Source organism: Convolutriloba macropyga, chromosome 9 (assembly GCF_964194025.1).
Source record: "Convolutriloba macropyga chromosome 9, txConMacr16.3, whole genome shotgun sequence".
In the NCBI taxonomy this organism is placed as follows: domain Eukaryota; kingdom Metazoa; phylum Xenacoelomorpha; order Acoela; family Convolutidae; genus Convolutriloba; species Convolutriloba macropyga.
Window position 1 is genome coordinate 33,489,365 of NC_134476.1, and position 14,711 is coordinate 33,504,075.

The 14,711-nt window shown below is 38.0% G+C and overlaps 3 protein-coding genes across 3 annotated transcripts in view; all 3 read right to left on the reverse strand.

The window, feature by feature from the left end:
• LOC142345741 (phosphoinositide 3-kinase regulatory subunit 4-like) overlaps positions 1–14,711 on the reverse strand; it is a 428,489-nt gene that overhangs the window by 403,517 nt on the left and 10,261 nt on the right. The window lies entirely within an intron of this gene.
• The window catches only part of LOC142345743 (motile sperm domain-containing protein 1-like), a 98,128-nt gene that overhangs the window by 73,152 nt on the left and 10,265 nt on the right, over positions 1–14,711 (reverse strand). The window lies entirely within an intron of this gene.
• The window catches only part of LOC142345742 (uncharacterized), a 35,232-nt gene continuing 25,073 nt past the window's right edge, over positions 4,553–14,711 (reverse strand). The window contains exon 4 of the mRNA XM_075398041.1: positions 4,553–5,292. Within this exon, the coding sequence (XP_075254156.1) occupies positions 4,611–5,292 (682 nt within the window). The 3' untranslated portion in view covers positions 4,553–4,610. The remainder of the gene's footprint in view (positions 5,293–14,711) is intronic.

Genomic DNA, 14,711 nt, shown 5'->3' on the forward strand with positions numbered 1-14,711 from the left:
GGAATTAAGTTAGTACAATGAGATGAAAATTCAATTTTAAAAAGAACTGTCTCCTCTGAACGCTACTTTTTCAAATTCAATTCTCAACCTTTCATTAAATGGTTGTACATAATTAGCTTATATTCATCCTGCGCTGCAAGATTTCTACTATCAAATAACTTGAAGATCCAAAATTGACCAAAAGTATACGTTAGCGCCGGCTCTTCTGTCATTAAATGTAACTACAGAAAGTTATTTTCACGCCTAATTTGTTGTGATTAAAATATTACCAGATTGCAAATTGCGCTATTGTAAAATAACACTTATTAAAGGATTGTAACACATCACTAAAAACATTTTGAGTACATTTATTTCTTATGGTTGGTTATCAAAATTTATAAACGTTAATTATTTCAAAGCAGAGTAACGGCAATTAAAACTTTAGAAAACCAGCTAGAATTGTCACTCCACTATCAAAATTTTCTTTCGGCAACCAAGAAGTCGGACCCAGCTGCCAGATTAACAGAAGATAACCGCAATAGCTTTGTAGATCTGCCGGCGCAAAGTCAGTAAAAGGACAAAGTGAAACTTTATTATAAGCTGAGATGATATATTTTGATTAACATTCACTTTTTAAATCACTTTTTGCTGCTTCTAATAGCTGCTCTCCAATAACCTTCAATTAGAGTGACACACTTACTGAACCTTATCTCTTTGAATTAAAGTAAAAAGTCAATTCCAGAGTGAGGAAGCCATTTTCAGAGTGAGGAAGTGAGATAAGTCGTGTGACAAAAAACAATCCCGCGAATGAGCAAAAACTCGCTCAACTAAGTAATAAAAATTCCGTGACGCACGCAATTCAGCTGAAATTGCATCACCGAAAGATGGTGATATCATATGGTTCATCATATGATCATATGGTTGCATTAAAAATCTTGACGAAATAAAACCCAAGGGATGGCCAACAATAGCCCCAGCTATCGCTATGTGGCTATTAAATACCCAATTAAGTCCGGGCGAATTCCTCTCAAGCGACTGACGTGGCGAGGGTTTGGCTTTTCTAGCTCAAGCTTAAAGGAGGAGTTACCCTCGCTGGGTGCGTGTGGGAAGATGGTGCAAAAAAGTGCCGAGGAGTGGTGTTTCCAAACTTCTCAACAATAACTTACATCATCAGACTAGTAAAACTCTAGCAGTGAACAAAGGATTAAAAAAGAGGATTTTCGCTGTTTATCCCATATTTGAGGACCAAAAGTCCAAAGGTCACAAGATAAATCAATTTAAAACATAGATCGACTAACGTCAGACGAACTGCTCACAACCTCCAGAAAAGCAATCTGGTATCTCAACTACTTAGCTATAACGGCTTTGCTTCTCTTTCGCTCACAATCGCTGTTATATTAGCAACGAAAGAAAGTTCCGAAAAAGCGCAAAAACGATCAAGCAAAAGTTTTGCATAAAAAACACGCACACGTTTACAATAATTGCCTCAATAAACCTTCGAGAGCAATTAACAACGGATAAGGACCAACCGAACCTTAATATAAAACATAGCCTGCAAATTGATGAAAATAGACACCCTTAACCTGCTTGACTCACATTGGAATGGAAGCCGAAAACAAAAAGTATAGATAAAGTAAAGATAGAAAATGAAAGAATTTTTCAAATTATCCAAGTGTTCGTATTTGTTGTCCAAATTCTGCACATTCGGTTACCTTCTAAAAATACACTTTATTCAGTCTCTAAACTGAAGGCTATTAAGTATTTTACTAATGCCAGCCAGCAATCTCTTTAATAAACTTTGATAACCTAATGCACAATGACTTAATCACACGGCTTTATAGTTTACCCGTTTCTTTTGATTTTGCCCTTTTGACATTGACCGTAATCACTACATTGCGTAATTTAATATGCGAAAAAATTTAAAATCCATTCAGTTGAAACAATTAGTGAGGTAAGTCACGAGTGAAACTCGTGACTTATGTATAAACCAAAAACGTGATCAGATCGAGCTACTCAACTAGTAAATTTGGGGCCATGCACAACTTACTTTCTTTATCTTATTGTCATCTTCATTATCTATTCAGCCAGCCTCTGGCTTAAAACATTCGGTGCTAAACTGACTACTCAATTACTGAACACAATACAACAAAAACAAGTTACGTCGCACAAACTGCTTTATGCGTACTGAAGATCAGAATTTACACCCTCCTTCAATTATTCTGGACACTCCACTGATTGAAAAATCGGTCGACCAAAAAACCCAGCTGAGTGCTGCGCGCGGTTTGGTTCACTGGTAGTACGGTTTGTTTGTTCGAGCTTTTCGGGTTATAATTAGAGTTCAACTTCCAATCTCTATTTTTTCGCTTCAAGACAATTCTTTTTTTCAGCAATTTGATCAACAAGTCTTTGAACTATCGAATCAGAGCAAAACAGTGAAGTGGTCAACAGCGCAAACACTAAATTAACAAAGAGTTTGCAGTTCGAGGGCCGGCTTTAGACACATGACTTTGCTTTTTGTTTGTCAGACACAGTATGTTCTTCTGTCCGTCCGGTATGCTACCAATATATGGCTAGCCGCTGGCCTAGTTTATTGGGGGCCACATAGAGCCCTCTTTGTTTCTATCTCATTGCGTCATCGTCATCCATTTAGTCAGCCACTCATAATCAAATCAACAAATTTCACACGTCGATTTTATTCAGAGGTCCATAGTACTTAGAATGGATGAGTGCGCCTCAGCTGAAGGAATTAAGTTAGTACAATGAGATGAAAATTCAATTTTAAAAAGAACTCTTTCCTCTGAACGCTACTTTTTCAAATTCAATTCTCAACCTTTCATTAAATGGTTGTACATAATTAGCTTATATTCATCCTGCGATGTAAGATTTCTACTATCATATAACTTGAAGATCCAAAATTGACCAAAAGTATACGTTAGCGACGGCTCTTCTGTCATTAAATGTAACTACAGAAAGTTATTTTCACCCCTAATTTGTTGTGATTAAAATATTACCAGATTGCAAATTGCGCTATTGTAACATAACACTTATTAAAGGATTGTAACACATCACTAAAAACGTTTTGAGTACATTTATTTCTTATGGTTGCTAATCAAAATTTATAAACGTTAATTATTTTGAAGCAGAGTAACGGCAATTAAAACTTTAGAAAACCAGCTAGAATTGTCACTCCACTATCAAATTTTTTTTCGGCAACCAAGAAGTCGCACCCAGCTGGCAGATTGCCAGAAGATAACCGCAATAGCTTTGTAGATCTGCAGGATCAAACTCAGTAAAAGGACAAAGAGAAACTTTAGTAAAAGCTGAGATGCAATATTTTGATTAACATTCACTTTTTAAATCACTTTTTGCTGCTTCTAATAGCTGCTCTCCAATAACCTTCAATTAGAGTGACACACTTACTTAACCTTATCTCTTTGAATTAAAGTAAAAAGTCAATTCCAGAGTGAGGAAGCCATTTTCAGAGTGAGGAAGTGCGAAAAGTCACGTGTGACAATAAACAATACCGCGAATGGGCAAAAACTCGCTCAACTATGTAATAAAAATCCCGTGACGCACGCAATTAAGCTGAAATTGCATCACCGAAAGAAAAAAAGCAGATTTGAAGTGATTGTGATGTCATATGGTTGCAATAAAAATCTTGACGAAATAAAACCCAAGAGATGGCCAACAATAGCCCCAGCTATCGCTATGTGGCTATTAAATACCCAATCAAGCGACTGACGAGGCGCGGGTTTGGCTATTCTAGCTCAAGCTTAAAGGAGGAGTTACCCTCGCTGGGTGCGTGTGGGAAGATGGGACAAAAAAAGTGCCGAGGAGTGGTGTTTCCAAATTTCCCAACAATAATTTCCATCATCAGACTAGTAAAACTCTAGCAGTGAACAAAGGATTAATAAAGAGGATTTTCGCTGTTTATCCCATATTTGAGGACAAAAGTCCAAAGGTCCAATAACCGCTCAAGCTGACGGCGTCTATTAAACATAACCGACTGTCTTCTAGCAAATTGCTCTCAAACGACCGGCGACCTTGAGGATGATGCAATTGGGGATGGGGTCAGTAAAGGGTGGTAGGGTTGGGAGGGCTGGACGAAAGGGGGAAAGATTCAAACCGTCTGGTAGATGAGGGTGCGGGGGGGGGGGTGACTGAGTGAATAACGAAAACGAGGTCAATCGAAAAACCCCATTAAAAAGACCACAAGACTAATAAAATTGCTACATATTTCCTCTGAGAGCAATTAATAATTGCTACAAACTTTGTTTGAGAGCATTAAATAAGTTACAAAAGCTTAAAATGAAGAAGTCATTTTCTGTCATTTTCTTCACTTAGATGGCGCCTGAAGTTGAATCGATTCAAAATTAAAACTGAATCCAACTTATAAAACCTCAGAGCGATTTCTGTCCATATTAATTTACATATAGCCTGAATCAAAACGAATTTCTGCATTAATCAGCAACTACGTTTATTTATAAGAATCAAAGGTGCTATTATGAAAATCTTATCAAATCAAATTTATCGGTGTTTGAATAGATGGAAATTCTATCACTAGCTAAAATAATCAATTAATGAATAATTTAAATTCTAAAACCCTAATTACTGCTAATAATTGCAAGACTTTAATTACTCAAAATATACACAAAGAAATTCCAGATTATATCGAACTTAATGCTTTTCAAAATGTCCGCATCTTCAGGTGAAGTGAAATCAGCACTATTAGTTTCATTCAACCTTCCTTCAGTTTCTAAAACGAATCTGAGCAGTTTAACTAACGGGTCATTAAAAGTTCCTTCAGCAATTTCAGTTTCATTCTTTTCTACACAAACTCTGTATGCGCTGATTGAAAAAATGTATTGCTGAAATTTGAACCAATCAGATTGCTGGACTTCAGAAAATTTCTGGAACTCCCGATTTGCGAAATAATCTTCAAAAGGCAAATCGACGTAATAATTCTCCAAAACTCGGCGATCGAAATCGAAATAGGGCAAGATGAAGTCGTAAAATTCGTTCATATATTTCTCAAATTGTTCAAATTTTTCGTCGTACTCTTCCAGAACCATTTCCTTATTGCAAATTATTTCTTTGAAATGTTCATCCAATAAGAACTCTCTGTTCATGACGTGAGGTCTGGAATAGCCAATAGGAGCAAAGATGGTATTACTTGGGAAGTATTTGACAAACTGGTTGAGGAAATTGTCAAAATCGAACCAATGGAATCCTTGAGCTACCGTAACCAGTTTAATATCCCGCGATTTCAGCTGCAGTTTATTCACGACACCGATCAGGTCATAACCGTCATGACTGTAACAAAACAAAACTCTGCAGCAGATCTGTGTTTTTGCTCAAATTGTTTTTCTCGTAAATTTTGAGAAGTTATGTATTTAGTAGTTCATTCGATAGATATTGCATACATTAGAAAAATTCTTTGTGCAATTAAAATTTCATATACAAACAAACGACTAACGTCGGGCGAATTGCTCTCAAACGACCGGCGAGCGGTTGGCTTCGTCAGTAGCTAGCCACAGGGGGGGGGGTGCACCGTGGGCTGATGGGGGGCAACATTGGGTTGGGTTGGGGGGGGGGGGGGGGGGGCAACAGTGCGGTGGGGGGTGGAGGCAATAGTGGGGGTGGGGGGTCAACAGGGGGGGGGGGGGGGTCCCAACCTCTAAGAACCGCCCTTCACACCATAAGTATAAGTATAAGTCTCCAAAACAGTTTGATCTGAAACAGAGCTGAAAGGCTCTAAGAGCACTTAATGCCCGCTGGGCGCTACCTGTTTATCCCGTTTTTGAGTACGAAAAGTCAAAAATGTCAAAAGAAAAATCGGTCAAGCAAAAAATTGCATAAAAAGACCGACAGGACTAATATAATTGCTACAAACTGTTTGAGAGCAATTAACAATCAATGCCACGAAAACGAGTAAAAAAGCCTCTTTGCAGAGTTGCATGCATAAATGTCTCCCTAACTTATTTGGAAAATGCGCAGCTCGCCTCTCAAATGATTGATGTTCACATGGGTAAAAAAACTAAACTAACACCGGAAAATGTGCTCTCAGAAGACTGGCGGAGGCTCGATGGAGTTCAGCTACATAAAATTCCGAATGCAGGGGCAATGGACGGGGTACGATCACGCGATGGGGGTTAGTTTACGAGGCCTTAACGAGAGGGTCGAAATCGGCAAGTGGAAGAGGTCGTCGGGGGAGTGTTAGGGGCGGGTCATACATGTTCATCTTGTTTTTGAGGTTAAAAAATTCAAAACGGTCAGACGAAAAATTGGTCAAGCGAAAAATCGCATAAAAAAGACACAGGACTTATATAATTGCTCCCAACATAGTTTGAGAGCAATTAAAAACATAAAACACCGGAAACAAATCGCATACTAGTGCAATAAAAACTCTTAACTTGGCCTACCTATTTCAGAAGCATTAAAAACGAAATAAAAAAATCAATACATAGCTAGACACGCATTAATTTTTTTAATTAGGAATGTGGTTAGTTGTGTGCATAGTTTTGTGCGTGCGTATTACAAAATAAGCTACAGTTGAAGTTCAATGCTCGCAAATTTTCGAGTCGTAAAAAGACCAACACGTTTACAATAACTGCTTCAAACTTTTGTTCGAGAGCAATCAATCAGGCTCACGTAATCTATGCGCATATTTGGTTCAAAAGTTATTCACAATAAAAGAGAAACAAGGCGTGAAGTCTAGTCGAGATCAAAGCAAAAAGGGTTTTGAGCAGCAAGCGATGGAAAAAGAGCCCCAAATGAACGAGAATATTTTACTAACACAAAATTACAAGCATTAATTTCTGACACCAAGTAAAATTTGTAGGCGATTAGTAAAAATTTCTCTCGCTAGACGGACACACTTCAAAATGCTCGCCATTGTATAGAAATGCATTAGGTGATATAGCAAATGCACTAGGGGGTTGTAGACAATATGCAACCAATGTGCTGTGGAGTCAAAAACGAAACATAGCCGGCAGATTGCCGGAAAATAGCCGCCCTTGACGCGCTTGATGCACATCGGGATTGAAACAGAAGAAAAAAGAGGATACCAATTGACTAATATTTTTCTGTTTTTTTCAGTGCCAAAAATGTTCTCATTTGGCAAGCAGTTTCATTTAGATTCTAAAACTATACTTAAGCTTAATACCGATATCAGCTAGCAAACACTCTAACGAATTTTGATAAGCTAATTCTCAATGACCGGGTTTTATCGGTTTATCCCGTCTCTCTTGACCTTGACTGTATTCACTATCTTGCGTAATTCATTGAGTAAATGGATTTAAAAATCATTCAAATGAAGCAGTGAAAGAGGTAAGTCAGAAGTCAAACGTGAAAGTCGTGACTTATGTAAAACGAAAAACGTGATCAAAAGGTAAAACAAAGTTAAAAAAACATAGCAGGACAAGTCCTGAAAAACAATTCAAAGAATTGTATTAATTGATGACCTGACATTCATTTACTCCGCTTTGAAAGGTAAATGAGAGCTGTTAGTAATGACACTAACCAATAAAACAACACAAGAACAACAAAAACAAGCAAGACTAAAAATTCAACTGTTATTTTTTCCAAAGACAGGATCAACATCAAGAAACAACAAGTGATATGAACTCAGACTACCAACTATATTCCTCTATTTCTCATTAGCAACCTGTCACTAAATGTCGATGAGTCTCCTCATAAATAGTATTAAATGATGAAACAAAAATAAACGAAAACCGCAATAAAATTCGCTGAATCTTTTTGAAAACACTTAGTAAAAAAAGTCACAGAACTCAACTGCTACTCATGGACAAAACTAAATCAATAAATTGAGTTCTCAATGACCACCGCTTAGACCTGTCATCTATGAGATTAAGTGATAAGACAGCCATAAGTACAATAAAAACTATCATAACTAAAAAAATCACTTAGATTTAAAAAAAACGAACAAGCGTATTAGTCGCAAAAAACAATAGCTATGAATGAAATAACTTGCTTTAATAAAAGTCTTTATAGCAACTAATGAGACCTGACAATAATGAGACCAAGAGTTGAGACGACAAAGTTGAAAAGAAAGCTTGCAAAACTAAAAATAACTCGATAAATTTTATTGAAAACAATTAATGTCGAAGTCATAGAAAGCACTAGCTTTGAACAAAAACAAACATACCCGGCAGATTGCCGGAAAATAGCCGCCGTTGATTCCAGTAAGCATGATTGGGATTGAAAGAATAGAAGATATTGAAAAAAAGATTTGTGTACAAAAACATTTTTTAAGTCCGATTTATTTTGATGGCATTTCGTAGTTGAACATAACGTACTTCTGTTTCTTAGAGAGAGGCTACAGGGGCTACTATCAATACCAATAAGCATTAGAGATATTAACTAAGACTTATAGGAACGACGTTCAAATAGCGGGCATCTAAAATTGGGCTTAATGGGTTAATCCCGTTTCTACTTCTGACTTCAATTTTTTATACTGACTCTGTTCATTTTGAATTGCTTTGCTGAGCAACTGATGTTCAAAATCACTTTTAGCAGAATGAGAGAAGAGAGAAACTAGCCTAGAGAAGTCAAAAAGATTTCACGCAAAATGTTGAGAAAGCGGCAAAATGAGGCAAAGCGAAACATTTTTTTATTCGACGAAGTAAAAAAAAATAGGAGCGTTATAATAGACGGCTGAGAAGATGAGGGCGGCTATTAATAAAATCGATAAACTTAACCCCCATTAGCGCCATCAGAGACCTGCCCCCAATGAGATTAAATGATAAGACATCAAAAAGTACCATAAATACTTGTAGAACTCAAAAATTAACATTTTTGAGAAGAAGTGCTTTCAAAGTCATAAAAACCAATAGCTAATAACTCGATCCATTAATTAGGTTTTTAATGCCTCATTAGCAACCGATCAGTCCTGTCATTGACGATACTAAGTGATAAGACAACCGATAATTTTAAAAAAGGGGGCAAAATCTAAAATTCACTAATATTTTATGACAACAAATAGTGGCAAAGTCATAAAAAGTTTTAGCCGACGAAACGCTTTTAAGAATGAGCTATTAACTGAGAAAAATTCCTGGAATCCTTAAGGCAGTTTTGTTGGAAAGCCCAATTTTTTCTCGAGAGAAAAAGCCTACACTTTTCAAAGATAATTAAAGGGGATAAAAATAGGAAACAGTCCCAAAAAAACAACTTCCTAAAAGAAAAGCATTAAAGGGTGGCATTGAGAGTGACACAACAGTGCGATCCCTTTGCCCCAATAAAATAGCGGTATTCAGGAAAACACGTTATATGGAATGAGCGATTATTGAGCGATCGTTGGATTGATGAAAGTATTCTTTGGAAATGAGCAAAATTGAGGTCTAAATAAGTCTAAATAGGTCTAAATGAGTATAGTTCTGGGAAGTCTTTGGTAATTCGAGTTCTAACTGCTTTAGGCTTCCCAGAACTAAACTCTAACATGCACTTAAATTTCAAGCCTACTTGTTTCGGAGAAACAAACATTTTTTTTGAAAGGAGACTAGGAAAGCTGTCAGCACAGCGACTTAATGCACACCAGCTCTACTTCTTTATCCCGTTTCTCTTCATTAAAGACAAATCAATCAGACAAAAAAAATGCAGTCACAGAGTTCATAATATTGTCATAAAGCTCCGAGTTTTAGTTTTTGCCCCAATGGTTCCCGCATTCTCTATATTTTGCAATTCAAATGAAATTTTAATGCAGGACAATACATTCAAGACTTTTTACCAGTTAGCAATATGCTCCAAGGACAATTTATGAATTAATGCACTGATTTTAACTGTCTTCGTCAGTTTATCCCGTTCTTTTTGTCTTTGCTGGTTTTCTTGATCGTGGTCACTGCATTCGGTAATTCAAAAAGAGAGAGAATTCAAAATCAATTTATTTGAAACAGAGTGAGTGATTGTGATGGTTTCAATGAAACATCAAGAAACTTCGAAGTTTTATTAAAGTTTCAAAGAACGAAAGAAGAACTTACCTGACGAACTTTATTGCTGTGTCGATAAGTAATGGCTACAAAACTAAACTCAATTCTAATTTTGTTTTGGCGCTATCATTATCTTATTGACCTATCAATCATATGTCAGAAGTAAATTCTCCCACCAACAGAAACCTGATTCTAACATCCACTGACCTCCAACTAATGAACTCGATTGTACCCAAGCCATATATGATTCTCATGAAATGTTGATGAAAATAGAAAGTCACCTCCGGGATTCGGAGTTAAGATCTTTTCACATGCCAATCATGTTAAATATTTTTAGCTAATCTAAATTTTCTCTGTATATTTTCGCATAGATAACCACTATAAATACACGCTAATTTTTGTATATTTTCGGTTCAAAATTTAATTTAAAATTCAACTCATTGAATTCTTTGACCCGTGTTATCGACCACGACAATGGTGTCCAGACCAGCTACAGACAGACAAATTTTGGATCTACAGAATGCAGAATCAGCTACTGCGTGGATTATGTCTTTTGTGGCGAAATGTCGCGCAGAGAAGAAAGAGGACAAGGTCAGCACCGATGGTACTGTACAGGAACTACAGGTAACCAATCTCTTTCTTAGTATGTGCGGGCAAGATGCAATTATTAAACTTAGGAGCTTAATGAGTCCTAGGAATTTGATAGACACACCGTATAAAGACATCAGATTGGCGATTCAAAATTATATTTCTCCTAAAGAGAGAGTAGTAACGGCAGAAAGGGCTAAATTTCTGTCCGTAATCCAAGGTGTAGGGGAGTCAGACGACGACTTCCTAGCACGTCTCAGAGAGGAAGCACGCTATTGTGACTTCGAAAAATTGAAAACAGCGGCCAACCCCGAAGAGGAGTTGGTAAAAATAAAGTTTATCTCAGGTTTGAGGGACCCTGAAGCAAAACTTAGACTACTAGACGGTATTAAAGCAAAACCAGCAATGTCGGTTACTGAAATGACCGAGAGCTTACAGTTCAGAAGTCAAGCAATGGCTTTTGCAAGTTCCTCATCAGGTAATAAACCCTTTACGGTGAAAGAAGAAGTTGGGTTCAACTTCAAAAAGACTTTTCGAAAACCAAATGAAAAAATTACGACTAATAAAAGCAACAACATGTGCACTAGGTGTGGAGGTAAGCCACACTCTAGTAGACCTTGTCCAGCGCTAAGTAAGAAATGCAACACCTGTGAAAAGGTGGGACACTTCTCAAAAATGTGTAGAAGCAAACCCCAACCAAATTCAGGTAAGTACAATAAACAGAATAACTTTTGCGAAGAAGAAAATGTTTCTTCAGAGCAAGCATCTCCAGCATTGGAGATGGGAATGATTTATACTAAAGAACAAATCTTTAGCATGTCTGTGACATGGGAATACATCTCAATAAATAACTGCAAAGTAAAAATGCAGGTAGACACAGGTGCAGATAGCACAGTGATATCATCAAAAATATGGACTGAGCTTGGTAAACCTCAGTTGGATGGTAAGATAAGACATCTTGAAGCTTATGATGGTCATCAATTAACGCTTCTGGGATCACTTACTTGTGACGTTGAGTGGAACGGAAGCAGGCTCACTCAAAAACAACTTGCAGTTGTGCAGTCTGATAAAGAATTTGGACTACTTGGTAGAGACCTTCTACCCAAGCACGGCGTGAACAACATAACAGCCGAGCACCTACCTGCTGTGAAGGGTTACAAAGCTCATGTGAAGTTGATACCAGGAACACAGCCAATGTTCTGCAAAGCCAGAAAAATACCTCTACCTCTTCAAGACAAGGTCACAGAGAAGCTGGAACAAATGGTCAGACAAGGCATCCTCGAACCGGTACAGCCAGGAGGAGTCACTAATGCATCTCCAGTGGTGTGGCAGAGAAAGAAGAGTGGAGAACTGAGACTTTGCGTGGACTTGAAAGTGCACATCAATGGCAAGGTCATGGATGAGGACTACCCAATAACAGACATGGAGACGATCTTCCATAACCTACATGGCGCCTCATACTTTGGCAAAATTGACCTCTCAGATGCCTACTATCAAATTGAACTTGACGAAGAAGCAAAAGATATATGCACAATCAACACATCTCAGGGACTGTTCAAGATGTGCCGACTACCTCAGGGATTGAAAAACTCTTCTTCAATCTTCCAGAATTGTATAGAATCAACACTCAAAGGAATCAAAGGTGTTGTGATCTTTCAAGACGATGTGTTGGTGTATGGAACTACCAAGGAGCAGTTCGACAAGAGAATGCTTGCAGTCAAGAGTCGACTACGTGAGAAAAATTTTACTATTAATGAGAAAAAATCTAACTCAAAACCAGTCGATAGCGTTAGCTTTTTGGGATACTCCATTTCAAAGGAGGGAATAGCACCAGATCCCAAACATGTTGAAAAAATAAAAAATGCAAAAGCACCAACTAACAATAAACAACTCGAATCGTTTGTTGGGCTAGCTAATTTTTACGGAAGAATGATTCCTGATTTTGCAACAAAAATGCTACCCTTAAATAACATGAGAAATAGCGATTTCTCATGGGGCAAAATGCAACAAAAAGCCCTTGAAGACATAAAAAATGAATTATGTGCTAACCCACTAGTACAGCCATAAAGTCTACAAAAAGAAGCAACAGTTACTACTGACGCCTCTGAAAAAGCCATTGTCGGGGTTCTTTCGCAAGAAGAACATCCAGTCATATATGTATCGAGAAAATTGACTCCAGTGGAGCAAAACTACTCGAACATAGAGCGGGAAGCACTGGCAATTGTCTTTGTGGTCACAAGATTGAAGCAATTCCTTCTTGGAAGACGATTTACCCTACAGACTGACCACAAACAACTCAAATATCTCTTTGCACCAGACAAGGAGATCCCGAAGACAGCATCAGCGAGAATCACAAGATGGGCAATAGCTCTAATGGGCTTCGACTATGAGTTAAAGTACACACCAGGGGAGCAGATACCCCATGCAGATGCTTTGAGCAGAATGGATTTTGACGAAGACGAATCCGACAACGATCGAGTGTGCTTCGCAATCAATAACATCTACTTCGCTCAGAGTGATTTGGTGACCCAAGCAGAAATCAAAACTGAACTTGGAACAAACAGACTCTTCCAGGACATAATGAAACGAATCAAAAGCGGCAATTGGAAACAATGTTCAGAAGCGGAAAAAGGATTCGAACAACAGAAAGATGCACTTACTTTACATAATGGAATCATCTTCAGAGGTGTTGTTCCTTTCATTCCACTCAAACTACGACACTTGGTTTTGGCAAAAGCGCATGAGACACATCCCGGAAAGAATGCAACTGAGGCATCAGTCAGAATGATAGCTTGGTGGCCTGGCACTACCCAAGACGTTCAACACTTTGTTAGTAAATGTAAGAATTGTCAATTGAACAGGCCTAGCCTGGGAAAAACAGTCTCTACGTGGCCAGAAGACGACGTTTGGGAACGGCTCCACATGGACTGGGGTTATGTTAAGGACCAAGGCAATATATTAGTAAATGTTGACGCGGGTTCTGGTTGGATAGAAGCCTTCCCCGCGGGAAATAGAACATCAGAAACAGTTAAAATATATCTTAGTCAAATCTTTGCAAGATTCGGAATACCAAAAACTTTAGTTTCTGATAATGGTCCTGAATTTGTAAGTGGTGACCTTAAACAGTGGTGTGAATCACTGGGAATTAAGAAAATAGAATCACCCGTCTATCATCCAAGAGCTAATGGACTAGCTGAAAGAGCAGTTCAGACAGTGAAGCGGGCACTTCAAGCGTGGAGTCCCAACCTTAATGTGTCATTTGGAGCATTCCTGCAAAGGGCACTGATGACACATCGCAACACTTCAAAGACGAGGAGCAAAACTCCAGTTGAACTCCTGTTGGGACGCAGAGTGAGACTACCACCAATAGCAGATTTCGACTTGTGCGAACCCATTCTATTCAAGGCCAACGAAAAGACAAATACAGTTCCTGCTACCTTCATCATCAGGAAGGGCCTGAACACATCTTTCATACAGCCTGAAAACTCAGAACGGACTATTCTAGTGAGCGACAACCAAATTGCGAGACTAGACGAGGACAATGTGAAAACTGAACCAGCAGTGGAGGAGACCATATCTCAATCAGAACTACAACCTCAGAACACAGATGTGGGACCTTCACATCAAGATGAAGCTTCTGCAGCCACATCATCTGCAGAGCACCAACAACCCGAAACCTCAGAGCCTTCACGAACATCAACCAGGAACAGAAAACAACCTGACAGATTTGGAGAACCTATACCCACAAACTTGCTTAAAAAAGGAGGGAGGATGTGATGGTTTCAATGAAACATCAAGAAACTTAGAAGTTTTATTAAAGTTTCAAAGAACGAAAGAAGAACTTACCTGACGAACTTTATTGCTGTGTCGATAAGTAATGGCTACAAAACTAAACTCAATTCTAATTTTGTTTTGGCGCTATCATTAACTTATTGAGCTATCAATCATATGTCAGAAGTAAATTCTCCCACCAACAGAAACCTGATTCTAACATCCACTGACCTCCAACTAATGAACTCGATTGTACCCAAGCCATATATGATTCTCATGAAATGTTGATGAAAATAGAAAGTCACCTCCGGGATTCGGAGTTAAGATCTTTTCACATGCCAATCATGTTAAATATTTTTAGCTAATCTAAATTTTCTCTGTATATTTTCGCATAGATAACCACTATAAATACAAGCTAATTTTTGTATA